Genomic DNA, 11,905 nt, shown 5'->3' on the forward strand with positions numbered 1-11,905 from the left:
TACATCTTGTACTGAGACTGACTGAAATAGCATGACACGTTCGTACTTTTCCGTAACAATACGAAGGCAAATCGTTTAGCACTACATCTGTATAAATTTCTAGAGTTAGGCTAAGCTAACTTAGCAGCGATTTTGATAGCCGGGGGGCTAAACACCACAGTGCAAAGGTCAACGTCAAAATGTTATATGTTATATCACTTATATCTACTTAGTTTGACATTAAAAATAACACATGTTCAGGCAGACTATTCCAAATCGACGCCAATTCAACTTGGCTCCAGAAGATTCCATTTAATTAGCAAAAAACACACAAACACACATTAGGGTTCCGTAGTCAACTAGGAACCTTTATAGTTTCACCATGTCTGTCTGTCCGTCCGCCCGTCTGTCCGCGGATAATCTGTGACCGTTAGCACTAGAAAGCTGAAATTTGGTGCCAATATGTATATATCAATCACGCCGACAAATTGCAAAAATAAAAAGTAGAAAAAAATGTTTAATTAGGGTACCCTTCTACACGTAAAGTGGGGAGTGTTTCTTTTTTCTACCCTAACGTGTGAGATATTGTTGGATAGGTATTAAAAATGAATAGGGAATTTTACTTTTAAGCCATAAGTTTAGAAAGTATAAAAACATTCACATAATTAAGTGGAACTTTATAGAGACCTTCTAGGAAAATTATTTTGAACTTGATAAGTCGAACAGTTTTTGAAAAAAATACGGGAAACTACGGAACCCTACACTGAGCGTGGCCCGACACGGTTTTTAGTGGATGTGACCTACCTATTTGTATAATCCGTATGGAATTCCATCTAAACCAAAAGGCCATTTTTTTTAAATTTCAATCAATATTATATACTTATACATATATTCACTTATAGCGATTAAACTCTATTATGTGAATTCTTACGACAGTTCCCAGTAATACCTATTCTAAGGGCCACTTGCACCAATGAAAATGGTACTTACCACACCCGAGGGTTAACCCATCATTTTACATGGAGTTTGACAGTTGACAGTCCACTAACCCCGAGTTAAGTGGTTGGTGTAAGCGCGCCTAACAAAAGTAAAACCTGACTGACCAGAAATAATACTTTTAAAAAATCTCGTATCTCACGCTGTTCCTCAAAGTTAAAACGCAGTAAGTCTATATGCATAGACCCTGACGTAAAAAGAAAGGCAGGACGACCAAGAAAACGATGGAGTGACGACAGCTACCGCCGGCCCAACATGGATGAACAAGGCAAAAGACAGGGACGAATGGAACAAATTGGAGGAGGCCTTTACCCAATAAAATGGGGTTCCTAACAACAACAAAAATATATATATATATATATATATATATATATATATATATATATATATATATATATATATAACATAAAAATTAAGTTTAAACTAACAAACAAATATATTATTATTATGTATAAAACAATAGTTACCTTTAAAACTGAAGTAAAAAAACATGAAATAAATGTTACTTGTATCATAGTGTAAGTAGTTGTTAAGGAAATAAAGTGGCTTTCTATCTATCTATCTAAGTCTATATTATATGCATGCCATACATACTTACTACAATTTTCTTTTCATTGACAGACGAAGATACAAGTTTTTTAAAAAGTAGTGACGATATGACTATTGTCAGGAGGACGCTGTTATTCTGATATATGGGATGACAGTTCAGTTTAGTATGAAGAAAATAGTTCTAAAGAAATTCCGCAAGATGGCGCGTTGTCATATACCTACTTTACTTCTGGATAGGTAGCTGAATAGCACAAACGTTCACGAAACGCTCACGAAACGGAACTCGTAGATATCTATCTCCATCGCTCGTGCGTATTGGCGTGACAGAGCCAGCCTTTCGCGGCGTTTCGTTTTCGTTTCGCGTCGCAGAAATGCCATTCGGCCACGGCACCTGGGCAGGGTATACACCGCGCGGTGTGCGAGCCGTGTACGCAAGCCTTAAACAAAGGATACTATAGACTAGACAGCCAAATAATAATACCACTACCGAACGAGATGGTCACATACAAATTATAATAAGAGTGATAAAGAGCAAAATGTTATTTTTTGTCTTTGTCATAGTTTCACTTTTCTGCCGCTGCCACAAACTCGTTTGTGGCAAACAAATAAGTACGTGACTCTTGTCAAGCTTATTATCCGCCCAAGTTACGTAGGTTGCTTATGGTAAACTGTCAGCCATTTTTAAAGTACTTCTTAAATTCGCTCCATTATTCTATATCTGTCCCTTACGGGTGAACGCTTACGTCAAGTCTATAGTATCCTTCGCCTGAGACGCAAGCACACAGGTAAGCGGATGAGATAGCTTCATCCTCGTTCATTCTCCTACGCTTACAGTTGTTGCGTGCGAACACAGCACGCACACATACGCGCGGCGTACATGTGTTAGAAGAGTTACTACTCTTAGCGGCAACCCACACACTCAGGCGACGCATGTCTTAAGACACAGAACGGACGTCAGCGCCACGCCGCCCAAGTGTAATTTAAAAACGTCTCCTCAGTACATTTTGTATATATTTACGCCTCAAGTGACGCGACGCGTTGCTTGAGGCGCGCGCCACGTCGCATGAGAGCGCGTCTTACGTCCTTCCTATACAAAGTGAATTGATAAGACGTTTTTTAAATAACACTTGGGCGGCGTGGCGCTGACGTCCGTTCCTCGTCTTAAGACATGCGTCGCCTGTGTAGATAGTCCCTTACACTGCGCCCTTCAAGTATCAATAAAAAGCCATTTCTTTCTCCCATTGTTCTTCAACCAGCTGGTAAAGATCCATGGCGGCTTGCGCGTCCTCTATCGAGCAATGTTCTCTGACTTGTATGTCCCTGTACAAGTATTTCTTCGCTAAGTACTTTAGACTTGGTTTAGTGGAACTCTGTAACAAAGTATTTTTTTAAGGTCAGGGAGGGGTAGATAGATAGATCTTTATTGTTCAACCGTGTTACACAGGTGTTAATTCGTTAAAATCAAAATCAAAATAATTTATTCAGCAAATAGGCCACAGGGGCACTTTTACACGTCACATGTACAGTATAGGTATTTAAAAAATATTTAAAATTGAGTTGAAATTACAATAAAATTGATACTATTATATACTAATTCTAAGTTCTAACTAAAGTTAACTCTATACAATTAGGGCCAGTTGCATCAACTACATTTGACAGACACATCATCGTCACGCAGCAGACGTCTATGGAACTTCCCATACAGTAAAATTTAACGAACGCTTTAACGGTGACAGAGGGTTTGATGCAACCGGTCCTTAATTAGAGATGTAGAAGGTCTCTAAATGTCGGATTACAACCAAGGACTACACTAAATTTTAATTTAAAAGTACAAATACAAAAAAAAAAGTCTAAAATTACTTTAGAGGTGCAAATGACTCTAAATGTCACAACTAAAGATAAAATGTATATCTACTTAATCTAATTCTCCTTAGAGATGTATATGGTCTCCATGAGTCAAAATCATATATTTAAAATATTCACTAAAAGAAAGGAAACAAACGACAACCGAACAAAGTGTCCTAATTTAATAAAAATTAGAATTAAAGTTACTAAGTTATAACAGCCCCAGTAAGCTTAAACAGACCGGACTTCACAGACGGCACCCGTTCACGAGTATGACGCGTATCTCAGCCATCGCCTCCCTCAACCTTTATTCGGGAAGGTGGCGACCCGATCAACGACGCCACCGCAGCAAAGACTTTTAAGTGTGCATGACATGTTCAAGCTGCTAGGCTAAATTAAATATTCAAATAATAAAACATAGCTGTAAGACACTATATTCTGTGCTCGTATGTTACAAAGGAAGGAAATATAGTTTTAGTTACATAAGTAAGTTACAATGGTGACCCAATTCGGGTATACAATGAAGACACATTACAAGGGGTAAATACAAAATAGGACCAGTCGGGCCTAACGGGGGCCCTGCCTGCTAAACCGCGGTCCTGGGTTTATAAAAAAGGGGTTTAAGGACAACTCGGGTAAAAGATAATGCGAAAAAATCTTTAAAATCGAGGTACGGCTCTCGACTGTTTCCTCCTCCAAAACTCAACCAATCGGAACGAAACTTTAATCTGAATAACAATTAAATAATAGTTATTTGTTATACAAGGGGCAAAGTTGTATTTTAACGCCGAGTGTGGAATTGAAAAACGAGCAAGTGAAAGGATTCTATAGTTGAACCACGAGCGAAGCGAGTGGTTCGAGAATAGAATCCTGAACTTAGCGAGTTTTTCAATACACGAGAAGTAAAATACATTTGCACCCGTGTGTAACACAAAACTTTTCCCCTCACTATAGCGAGGAAACTACAACACAAAAAATGCGTTTATCACTGCTTCCAGTAGTTCCACGGGTGGTAAATCATCTTCATTACTAGATTCACCTACTCAATCAAGTTAATTTGACTATATTCAAGGTCAAATTACTTTACCCACTAGTGGATAAAATGCGTTTTTACCCGCTGGTACTAAACGATAAAACACGTGTTTCCGAGCTAGTGAGGGGAAAAATAATATGCGTGGGACCGTTCAGTTTTTTTATCTAATTATTATGACATACGTATGTATGTATATACATACATACAATCACGCCTGTATCCCATAAAGGGGTAGATAGAACACATGAAACTACTAAAGCTTCAGTGCCACTCTTGGCAAATAAACTATTATGACTTTTGAACAATTACACCTTTTTTGCGGCACAATCAGGTTGGCCGTTTTTGGGAATTTTTAATGGGCCTTAGCGCCTTTAGTAATAAGAATATCAAAAAAATCGAAACGGTCCGACACAGTTAAAAATAATAATAATCTGTGTTGAAAAAATCATTGCTCTAGCTTTAAAAACCAGGGAAGAAACAGTCGAGTGTTTATTGTATGGAGAATTGACTGCTCCTGACGCTCCTGTTGCCTCTTAAGAAAGCCAGCTACAGATGTAGTGCGAAAAGGGTTTAAGCTTAATGATGAATTAGAGATCACGGAAGTAATTAATATAATTATATACGTAATTTGTTTTATAAGCTGAATCCAGATCCATTTTTTTTTGTATTTAATAAGATGAGAGGCATACTAGCAGACAGGTCGCCTGATGGTAAGCGATCACTCCCGCTTATGGACACCCAAAACACCAGAAGGATTGGAGGTGCGCTGCCAGCCTCACTGAAAAGCTTCACTGAAAAGCGACTGGCAAATATCAAATGACATTTTGCACATAAGTTCAGAAAAACAATTGAAAATGGTATATTAATAATGGTAATGGTATGATAACTAAATATGTGTAACATATTTTACACACCTAATACGTGTAACGCAATAAAATTATATTATTTTATCTTATTTCCTACATCTGCAATTTCGCATGGATGTATTTATTGGCTGTGGTTACGGATAGACGCCCCAGTAAAACGGAGGTATTAGTGAACAACACCCATTACCCCATACCCATACCCATTTTCCCTGCATTAGCTTATGTATGTTAAACAAAAATATTGGCCTACTGTTTAATGTTATATGCTGTACTGTACAATGGCAGTGACATTAAAATTGTGTCGCTTAACTTCAAGCTCGGGTAAATCCATTCTGCTTTTTTTGTATAATCATCCTTAAAACCGAATCGATTTACGCGAGTTTGAAGTCAAACGACACAATTGTATGTTTAAAGTTCGTCTAAAAAGTTAATGAAGCAATAATAGACTATATTTATGTCGTTTCGCGAGTTTAAATTATTTTATTTCGGTAACAGTAGCTTTGATTTGACGAAACCCCTATAAAAAGTGACCTTTTCAACACGGATCCGTTTTATAAGAAATATCCGGATATCCGGATCCGGCAAATCTTAAGATCCGGATCCGAAAAATCGGCGGATCTTGCAAACCCTATATACACCGCATAGTCTCATTCAGTTTGGCATCCACCTTGCCCACGTGAGCGCTTTCTGACCACACAGGGGCGCAGTATTCCGCTGCTGAGTAAACCAGTGCGATACCAGTGGTGCGCAGGCAATCCGCTGATGCTCCCCACGAGGTGCCACATAGCCTATGCAGGATATTATTACGCGTCGATAGTTTCTGCGAGAGCTTCACAAGATGTTCCTTGTACGTGAGCGATCTATCCAGAGTAATTCCAAGATATTTTGGGTGCTGGTTGTATTTGAGCTTTTTCCCTTTGAAATAAACCGTTGGTTCATAGGTAGCCATTTGGTTGCTCAGATGGAAACATGATAATTCAGTCTTGCTTTCACTGGGTATTAGGCGCCAGTGTTGGAAGTATTTTGTTAGCCTTTCTAGGTCGTTGGTAAGGGTTGCTTCTCCAGACGTGAAGGTTTTGCTCTGGGCTACTAGTGCAATGTCATCAGCGTATATGAATTTTGTAGCGTCTGTAGGCGGGAGGTCGTGGATGTATAGGTTGAAGAGCTGAGGAGCCAGAACAGACCCTGCGGCAAACCATTATTTAGTTTCCTTCTTTTGCTTTTAGCGTCTCCCAGGAAAACTTCGAACTCTCGCTCGCTCAACATACCAGTTATGAGATCCGCTATCTCCTTGCTTGGAATCACCGATAGTATTTTGTACACTAGGCCTTGTTTTCATACTGTGTCATAAGCAGCTGTCAGGTCTATGAACACTGCTGTGGACTTCAAGGCTTTTTGGTATCCAGCTTCAATATGGGTCGTAAGGGCCAGTACCTGGTCCGTGCAGCTTCTCCCACTTCTAAACCCAGCTTGTTCAGGTGGAGTAGCAGCTTCTATGTACGGTTCGACTCTAGCTAATATTAAACGTTCAAGCAGTTTAAGTGTGCAGCTTAGCAGGGCAATTGGTCTATAGCTTTCGGGTTGATCCTCGGGCTTTCCCGGTTTTAGTACTGCAACTATTTTGGACAGCTTGAACTGTTTTGGCAGTTTATTGTTCCGGAGGATATAAGTAAACAGCGCAGATAGCCAGCTCACAGCATTTGGGCCCATGTGACGGATAAACTCGTTGAACATTTTGTCAGGACCAGCAGCTTTGTTTGTTTTGAGTGTTTTAATGGCATTAACTATTTCACTAAGTTCGAAAGGTCTGGCGAGATGATGGTTTCTTGGCGCGCTATGTTTAAGTGCCTTGAGGTCCTTCTTTATTTTCTTAGTAAAAAGTTTATCACGTTTGGCTCTGGTTACTTCAACCATACGATCGGCGATAGCGTCTGGCTTGGAGTATAATGAAAGGGTTTCTTAAAATGAGAGGCGGGGAGGTTAATTCCGTGGCGGAGCTGCGAAAACGGTGGACCTGGCGACAAAGAGGTATCCTGACGTGATGGTGCAGACTCATATGAGTCGTGTTCGACGAAAAGTACGGTCCATGGCTTATTCGTCAAGAAACCTTGACTAATTATGATTTGCATTTAAATACATTAAATTTGCTCATAGTTAAATCAAACATCTTTTATTTATTTATTATACATTTTTTATAATAATCATTTATGTGTGCCCCACTTTTGGCGTGTTCAACCTTTAGTTATTATGTACCAGTGGCGGAGCGTCGATACAACTCGATTCCCAACGGGTTCCCTAAAATTCTCTAGTATCTGTAGAAGTCCATACAAAACAGATTCCAATAACCCCTCCGGCTTTACCAATGAAAATTTTCACGCCCCGCCACTGTTATGTACATAACATAGGAAACAAAATGGAGTACCTATAGTCTATCAGAGCAGAGTAGTTATGAGCAAGTTGCGGAAACTTTCCAAAAAATCTTAAATTTCATGAAACTTTCACGAAAAATAAAGGGAATTAAAATTGATGAAATGGAAAATACTAAACGCGAGCGAAGCGAGCGCGAAATTTTTTCTTGAATTGACTAAGAAAAACTATGTAAATAAAAAAAATACCTGTTATCACCCAATAAAGCATGAATACAGACAGAATTATTATTTGTAAAAAGTGTCAAATAAATACTGTAATACTACATACATACATACAATCACGCCTGTATCCCATAAAGGGGTAGGCAGAACACATGAAACTACTAAAGCTTCAGGGCCACTCTTGGCAAATAAGGGGTTAAAAGAAAACGAAACTGTGGCATTGCAGTGACAGGTTGCCAGCCTCTCGCCTACACCACAATTTAACTCATATCCCATAGTCGCCTTCTACGACACCCACGGGAAGGAAGGGGGTGGTGAAATTCTTAACCCGTCACCACACAGGTAACTAACTGTAATACTAATTATATTTAAATTAAATATATAAGTCCAAACTTTATTGTAAACAAGCCATCTCTGGCTTAGCAGTGAAGTTACATGAAACTCTGCGCATAACTTAAAATTTTGAACTTTAATAAATTAAAAAATATATGTATCCATGACTAAATTATCTGTGCTTATCACACATATGAATTTACTTACTTTACAATTACTGGGATTTGATCCCAGGACACTGGTATCCAATTGTGTGCAAAAATCTAGAAAATGTATATAGACATAGAATATTTAAATATATATAAGTATGTATTTATTTATATAAGTATGAGTATGGTATGAGCTTGCTTAGTGTGGGGCTAGGTTGATCCGTGTAAGGTGTCTGCAAAATATTTAATAAATAAATAATAAATAAATATTGGGGGATACCTTACACAGATCAACTTAGCCCCAAACTAAGCAAAGCTTGTACTATGGGTGCTAAGCGACGATATACATACTTAAATAGTGAGTGTGTTTAGTAAAACGTCCCACCTTGTCGGTTACCATTAAGGCGAAAGTTACTTGTATTTTTAAATGAATACACTGACAAAGTGGCTTTATAGCAATCGACAAAGTGGGACGTTTTTCCGCGCACACTCACAATAGATAAATACATACTTATACATATACATAGAAAACATCTATGACTCAGGAACCAATATCTGTGCTCATCACACAAATAAATGACCTTACCAGGTTCAAACCCAGGACTGCAGCTTAGCAGACAGGGTCACTACCGACTGAGCCAGACCGGTCGTCAAATTTAATTATTTATAAAGAACAATCTCCTAATAAAACTAACCATTCTAACGAAAAGGTAATCCGCAGCATCTTCTAAGTCTCCTCTACGAATTCCACTAACAAATGTCCTGTAGTCAGTCACTGGCATTGTTGGCTTCACAAACGTGTCATAAACTTGACCATTTCGGTTAACTAGGGACACTCTCGCTAACATCGATTGGCTGCCCTTAAAACCGGCGCCTACGCACTCCGTATCAATAGCTACAACTCGTTTGGTCTCCCTGGTTATGTTGGTTCCCAAATAATAATTGGGTCTATTAACATGTGTTTCTGCACGTAATGTAGGAACGTTATAATTAGGTGCTTCTGGAGGACCACTGAACAAACTAGACCATATTCTTGATACACATTCTATGAAAAAAGAAATCATTGCGACTGCTACCAAGGCTGCTATACAAATAAGTATCACATTAACTATCATGATAACTATCATGATAACTATTCTATGAAAAAAGAAATCATTCCGACTGCTACCAAGGCTGCTATACAAATAAGTATCACATTAACTATCATGATAACTATCATGATAACTAATCCGTTTTCAAATTCTTGATTTGCCATTTCGAACTAAGTGCGTATTGTAACACTGCACCTTTATTTCTTTATTAGCATTCACACACTATACAGTCTATACATAATATACAGTACAGCACATGAAACCCCTTGAGGTGTAGCAAAAGATAAAATTAGAGAATATAAGTCAAGTAAGATATAGCGATACATAGAGTCAAAAAGAAAAAAAGATATTTAAAAAATTAAAAAATTAAATTAAAAATTATGCAATGTCAAATTAATAGATAGAACTAGGGTCTTTAAATATGTCATTAATATTATAAAAGCAACCTTTTAGTAAAAACATTTTGAGGGAATTCTTGATGATTTGTTAGTATATCTTCTGAGAGTTCTGAGTACTTCACAGTTTGCTATTTTAATCAAAATTAGAGATGAACTTTACTTTCACTGGGTTGATCGGTTGATTGACAGCAACGAGCCAACGAGACGAAATATATTTTTTACTTTTAATTCAGTTCAACCATAGACACTTTTCCAGTTGCCAGGACAGTTGGGGATTCCCCATGAATTCCCACTGGTGTAAGGTTGCGTCCAGAAATAAAGATTCGGTGAATATTTTGTGATGGGTACTCTCAAAGAGCGTTGAATCCATATTGAATGACTATTGGTACTCTCCCTGTCTATTATTTTATTTATTTATTATATTATTATTTAATAAGCAGGCAGGCAGTTAAAATATTGATATAGCCTGTTATCCAGTGATCATTACGAGAAGAGAAACACCACAAACTACTAAGAAGATACTACGTATGAGCAGGGCCGGATTAAGGGTAGAGCGAGTGGAGCGGCCGCTCTAGGCGCCACGTGGTAAGGGGGCGCCAAAATCGTGCATGTGGAAAAATCCATACAAAAAAATTATACATTGCGTGGGCGCGCACATATTACAAACCGGCGAGAAGAGTCGGGAATCAATCCAGCTATTGAAAATCTAGATTTGTAATTCAATTTAAGTGGAAAGTTGCACCACATTGCCAACATATACCAACATTCATAAGGACGCTGTATAGCTAGGGCGCCGTAAAAGGAGGATTCTAGCCCATGACGAGCCACATTGTTGTGCAGCCCAACGACAAAGTTAAGTCGTTATCCAAATGCAAAATTATGAGTCTATCCAATAGTCCAAAGTGGAGTTCCTCAATCTCATAAAGCGAAAGGCGCAAACCGTCTCAGAGAGGCGCAATTTTGTGAGTCACAGTAACAGAAGATGATGAGTGAACAGTGAACATCAAAGGACTAAGATCCCGAAGGGCACTTAGTGGCAAAATATCGAAATGGGCATCCCGACGGTGACGATCGAGTTCGCAGTTATTGTCTTAATTATAAAAATAATAGTGATGGCGAAATATAAGGCGTAAAAGTCGGGAACATAGGCGCCCTGTGAAGTCAAAATATGCCAAAGACCGCAGCTCTGCAGTTGATCAAAGCTTGGAAGCTCGCTGATTTCCCGCTAGCGGGTTGAGTCTTAATAAATTGCGTCAATAGGAAAAAAAATCGCGCTCGCTTCGCTCGCGCTTACAATTTATATCGGTTCTCTTTTAGTTACTTAGGAAAAATTCCGAGCTCGCGTTTTCATGTCAAGTCTGTTTTCCTGACTTGGCCACTATAGTACTCCATTTTGTTTGTTATTTTATGTATCTGATATCACGTTCAAGCTAGGAACATACTACGCGGACGTCCGTCGTAAAACGACCGCGACCGCGACCGATCAGTGTGCACGGAACAGAACATCCGGCGAGCCAGATTTCGATCGGACGTCCACGCGCTCAAGGCCACGTCCACGTCCGTCGACCGATAGTTTGCACGGCTACGTGTATTTCCATTGTCCAGATTCCCGTCCGCGGTCGATTTACGACGGACGTCCGCGTAGTGTGTTCCTAGCTTCATTCCCACGTGGTCCCACTATACTAGGGTGCGATTGAGAAAGTTCAACCCTTTGTCCCTTTCGTACACTGTATGATGAAATCAAATAATTTTGTATTGCGTTAATCTTTAAATTACAGCATTACTATGAAAAAAACTTCTTCCCAAGGGCGCCGAAACTCAAACTCGCTCTACCCTGAATGAGTAAACGGGCCGGCGCTGGCTGCGTATGAGCACAAACTACTAAGAAGATACTACGTATCATATGAGAAACACATTCCAACACCAACTTCCATGTCGCTCGTGGTTTACGGCACCGTACTCTCGATACGGAGCAGTAATCTGTTATGGTTATGGCTTTTACTATCATCTGATATTGTCTTTGGACCTTAAGAAATTTCTAAACGTAAACTGTCAGTGTCACATTACAAGTAAAA

At 39.0% G+C, this 11,905-nt stretch overlaps 1 protein-coding gene across 1 annotated transcript; it reads right to left on the reverse strand.

The window, feature by feature from the left end:
* Window positions 1-2,193: 2,193 nt before the first annotated feature.
* LOC125239312 (RNA exonuclease 4-like) lies at window positions 2,194-10,005 on the reverse strand. The gene is made up of 4 exons (XM_048146853.1): window positions 9,916-10,005; window positions 9,566-9,629; window positions 9,037-9,461; window positions 2,194-2,894 (listed from the first exon to the last, which is right to left on the reverse strand). The coding sequence occupies exons 2-4, from the start codon at window positions 9,594-9,596 to the stop codon at window positions 2,739-2,741; spliced, it is 612 nt and encodes a 203-aa protein (XP_048002810.1). The 5' UTR covers window positions 9,597-9,629; window positions 9,916-10,005; the 3' UTR covers window positions 2,194-2,738.
* Between the last annotated feature and the right edge of the window lie 1,900 nt (window positions 10,006-11,905).

This window comes from Leguminivora glycinivorella, chromosome 25 (genome assembly GCF_023078275.1).
Source record: "Leguminivora glycinivorella isolate SPB_JAAS2020 chromosome 25, LegGlyc_1.1, whole genome shotgun sequence".
Taxonomy (NCBI): domain Eukaryota; kingdom Metazoa; phylum Arthropoda; class Insecta; order Lepidoptera; family Tortricidae; genus Leguminivora; species Leguminivora glycinivorella.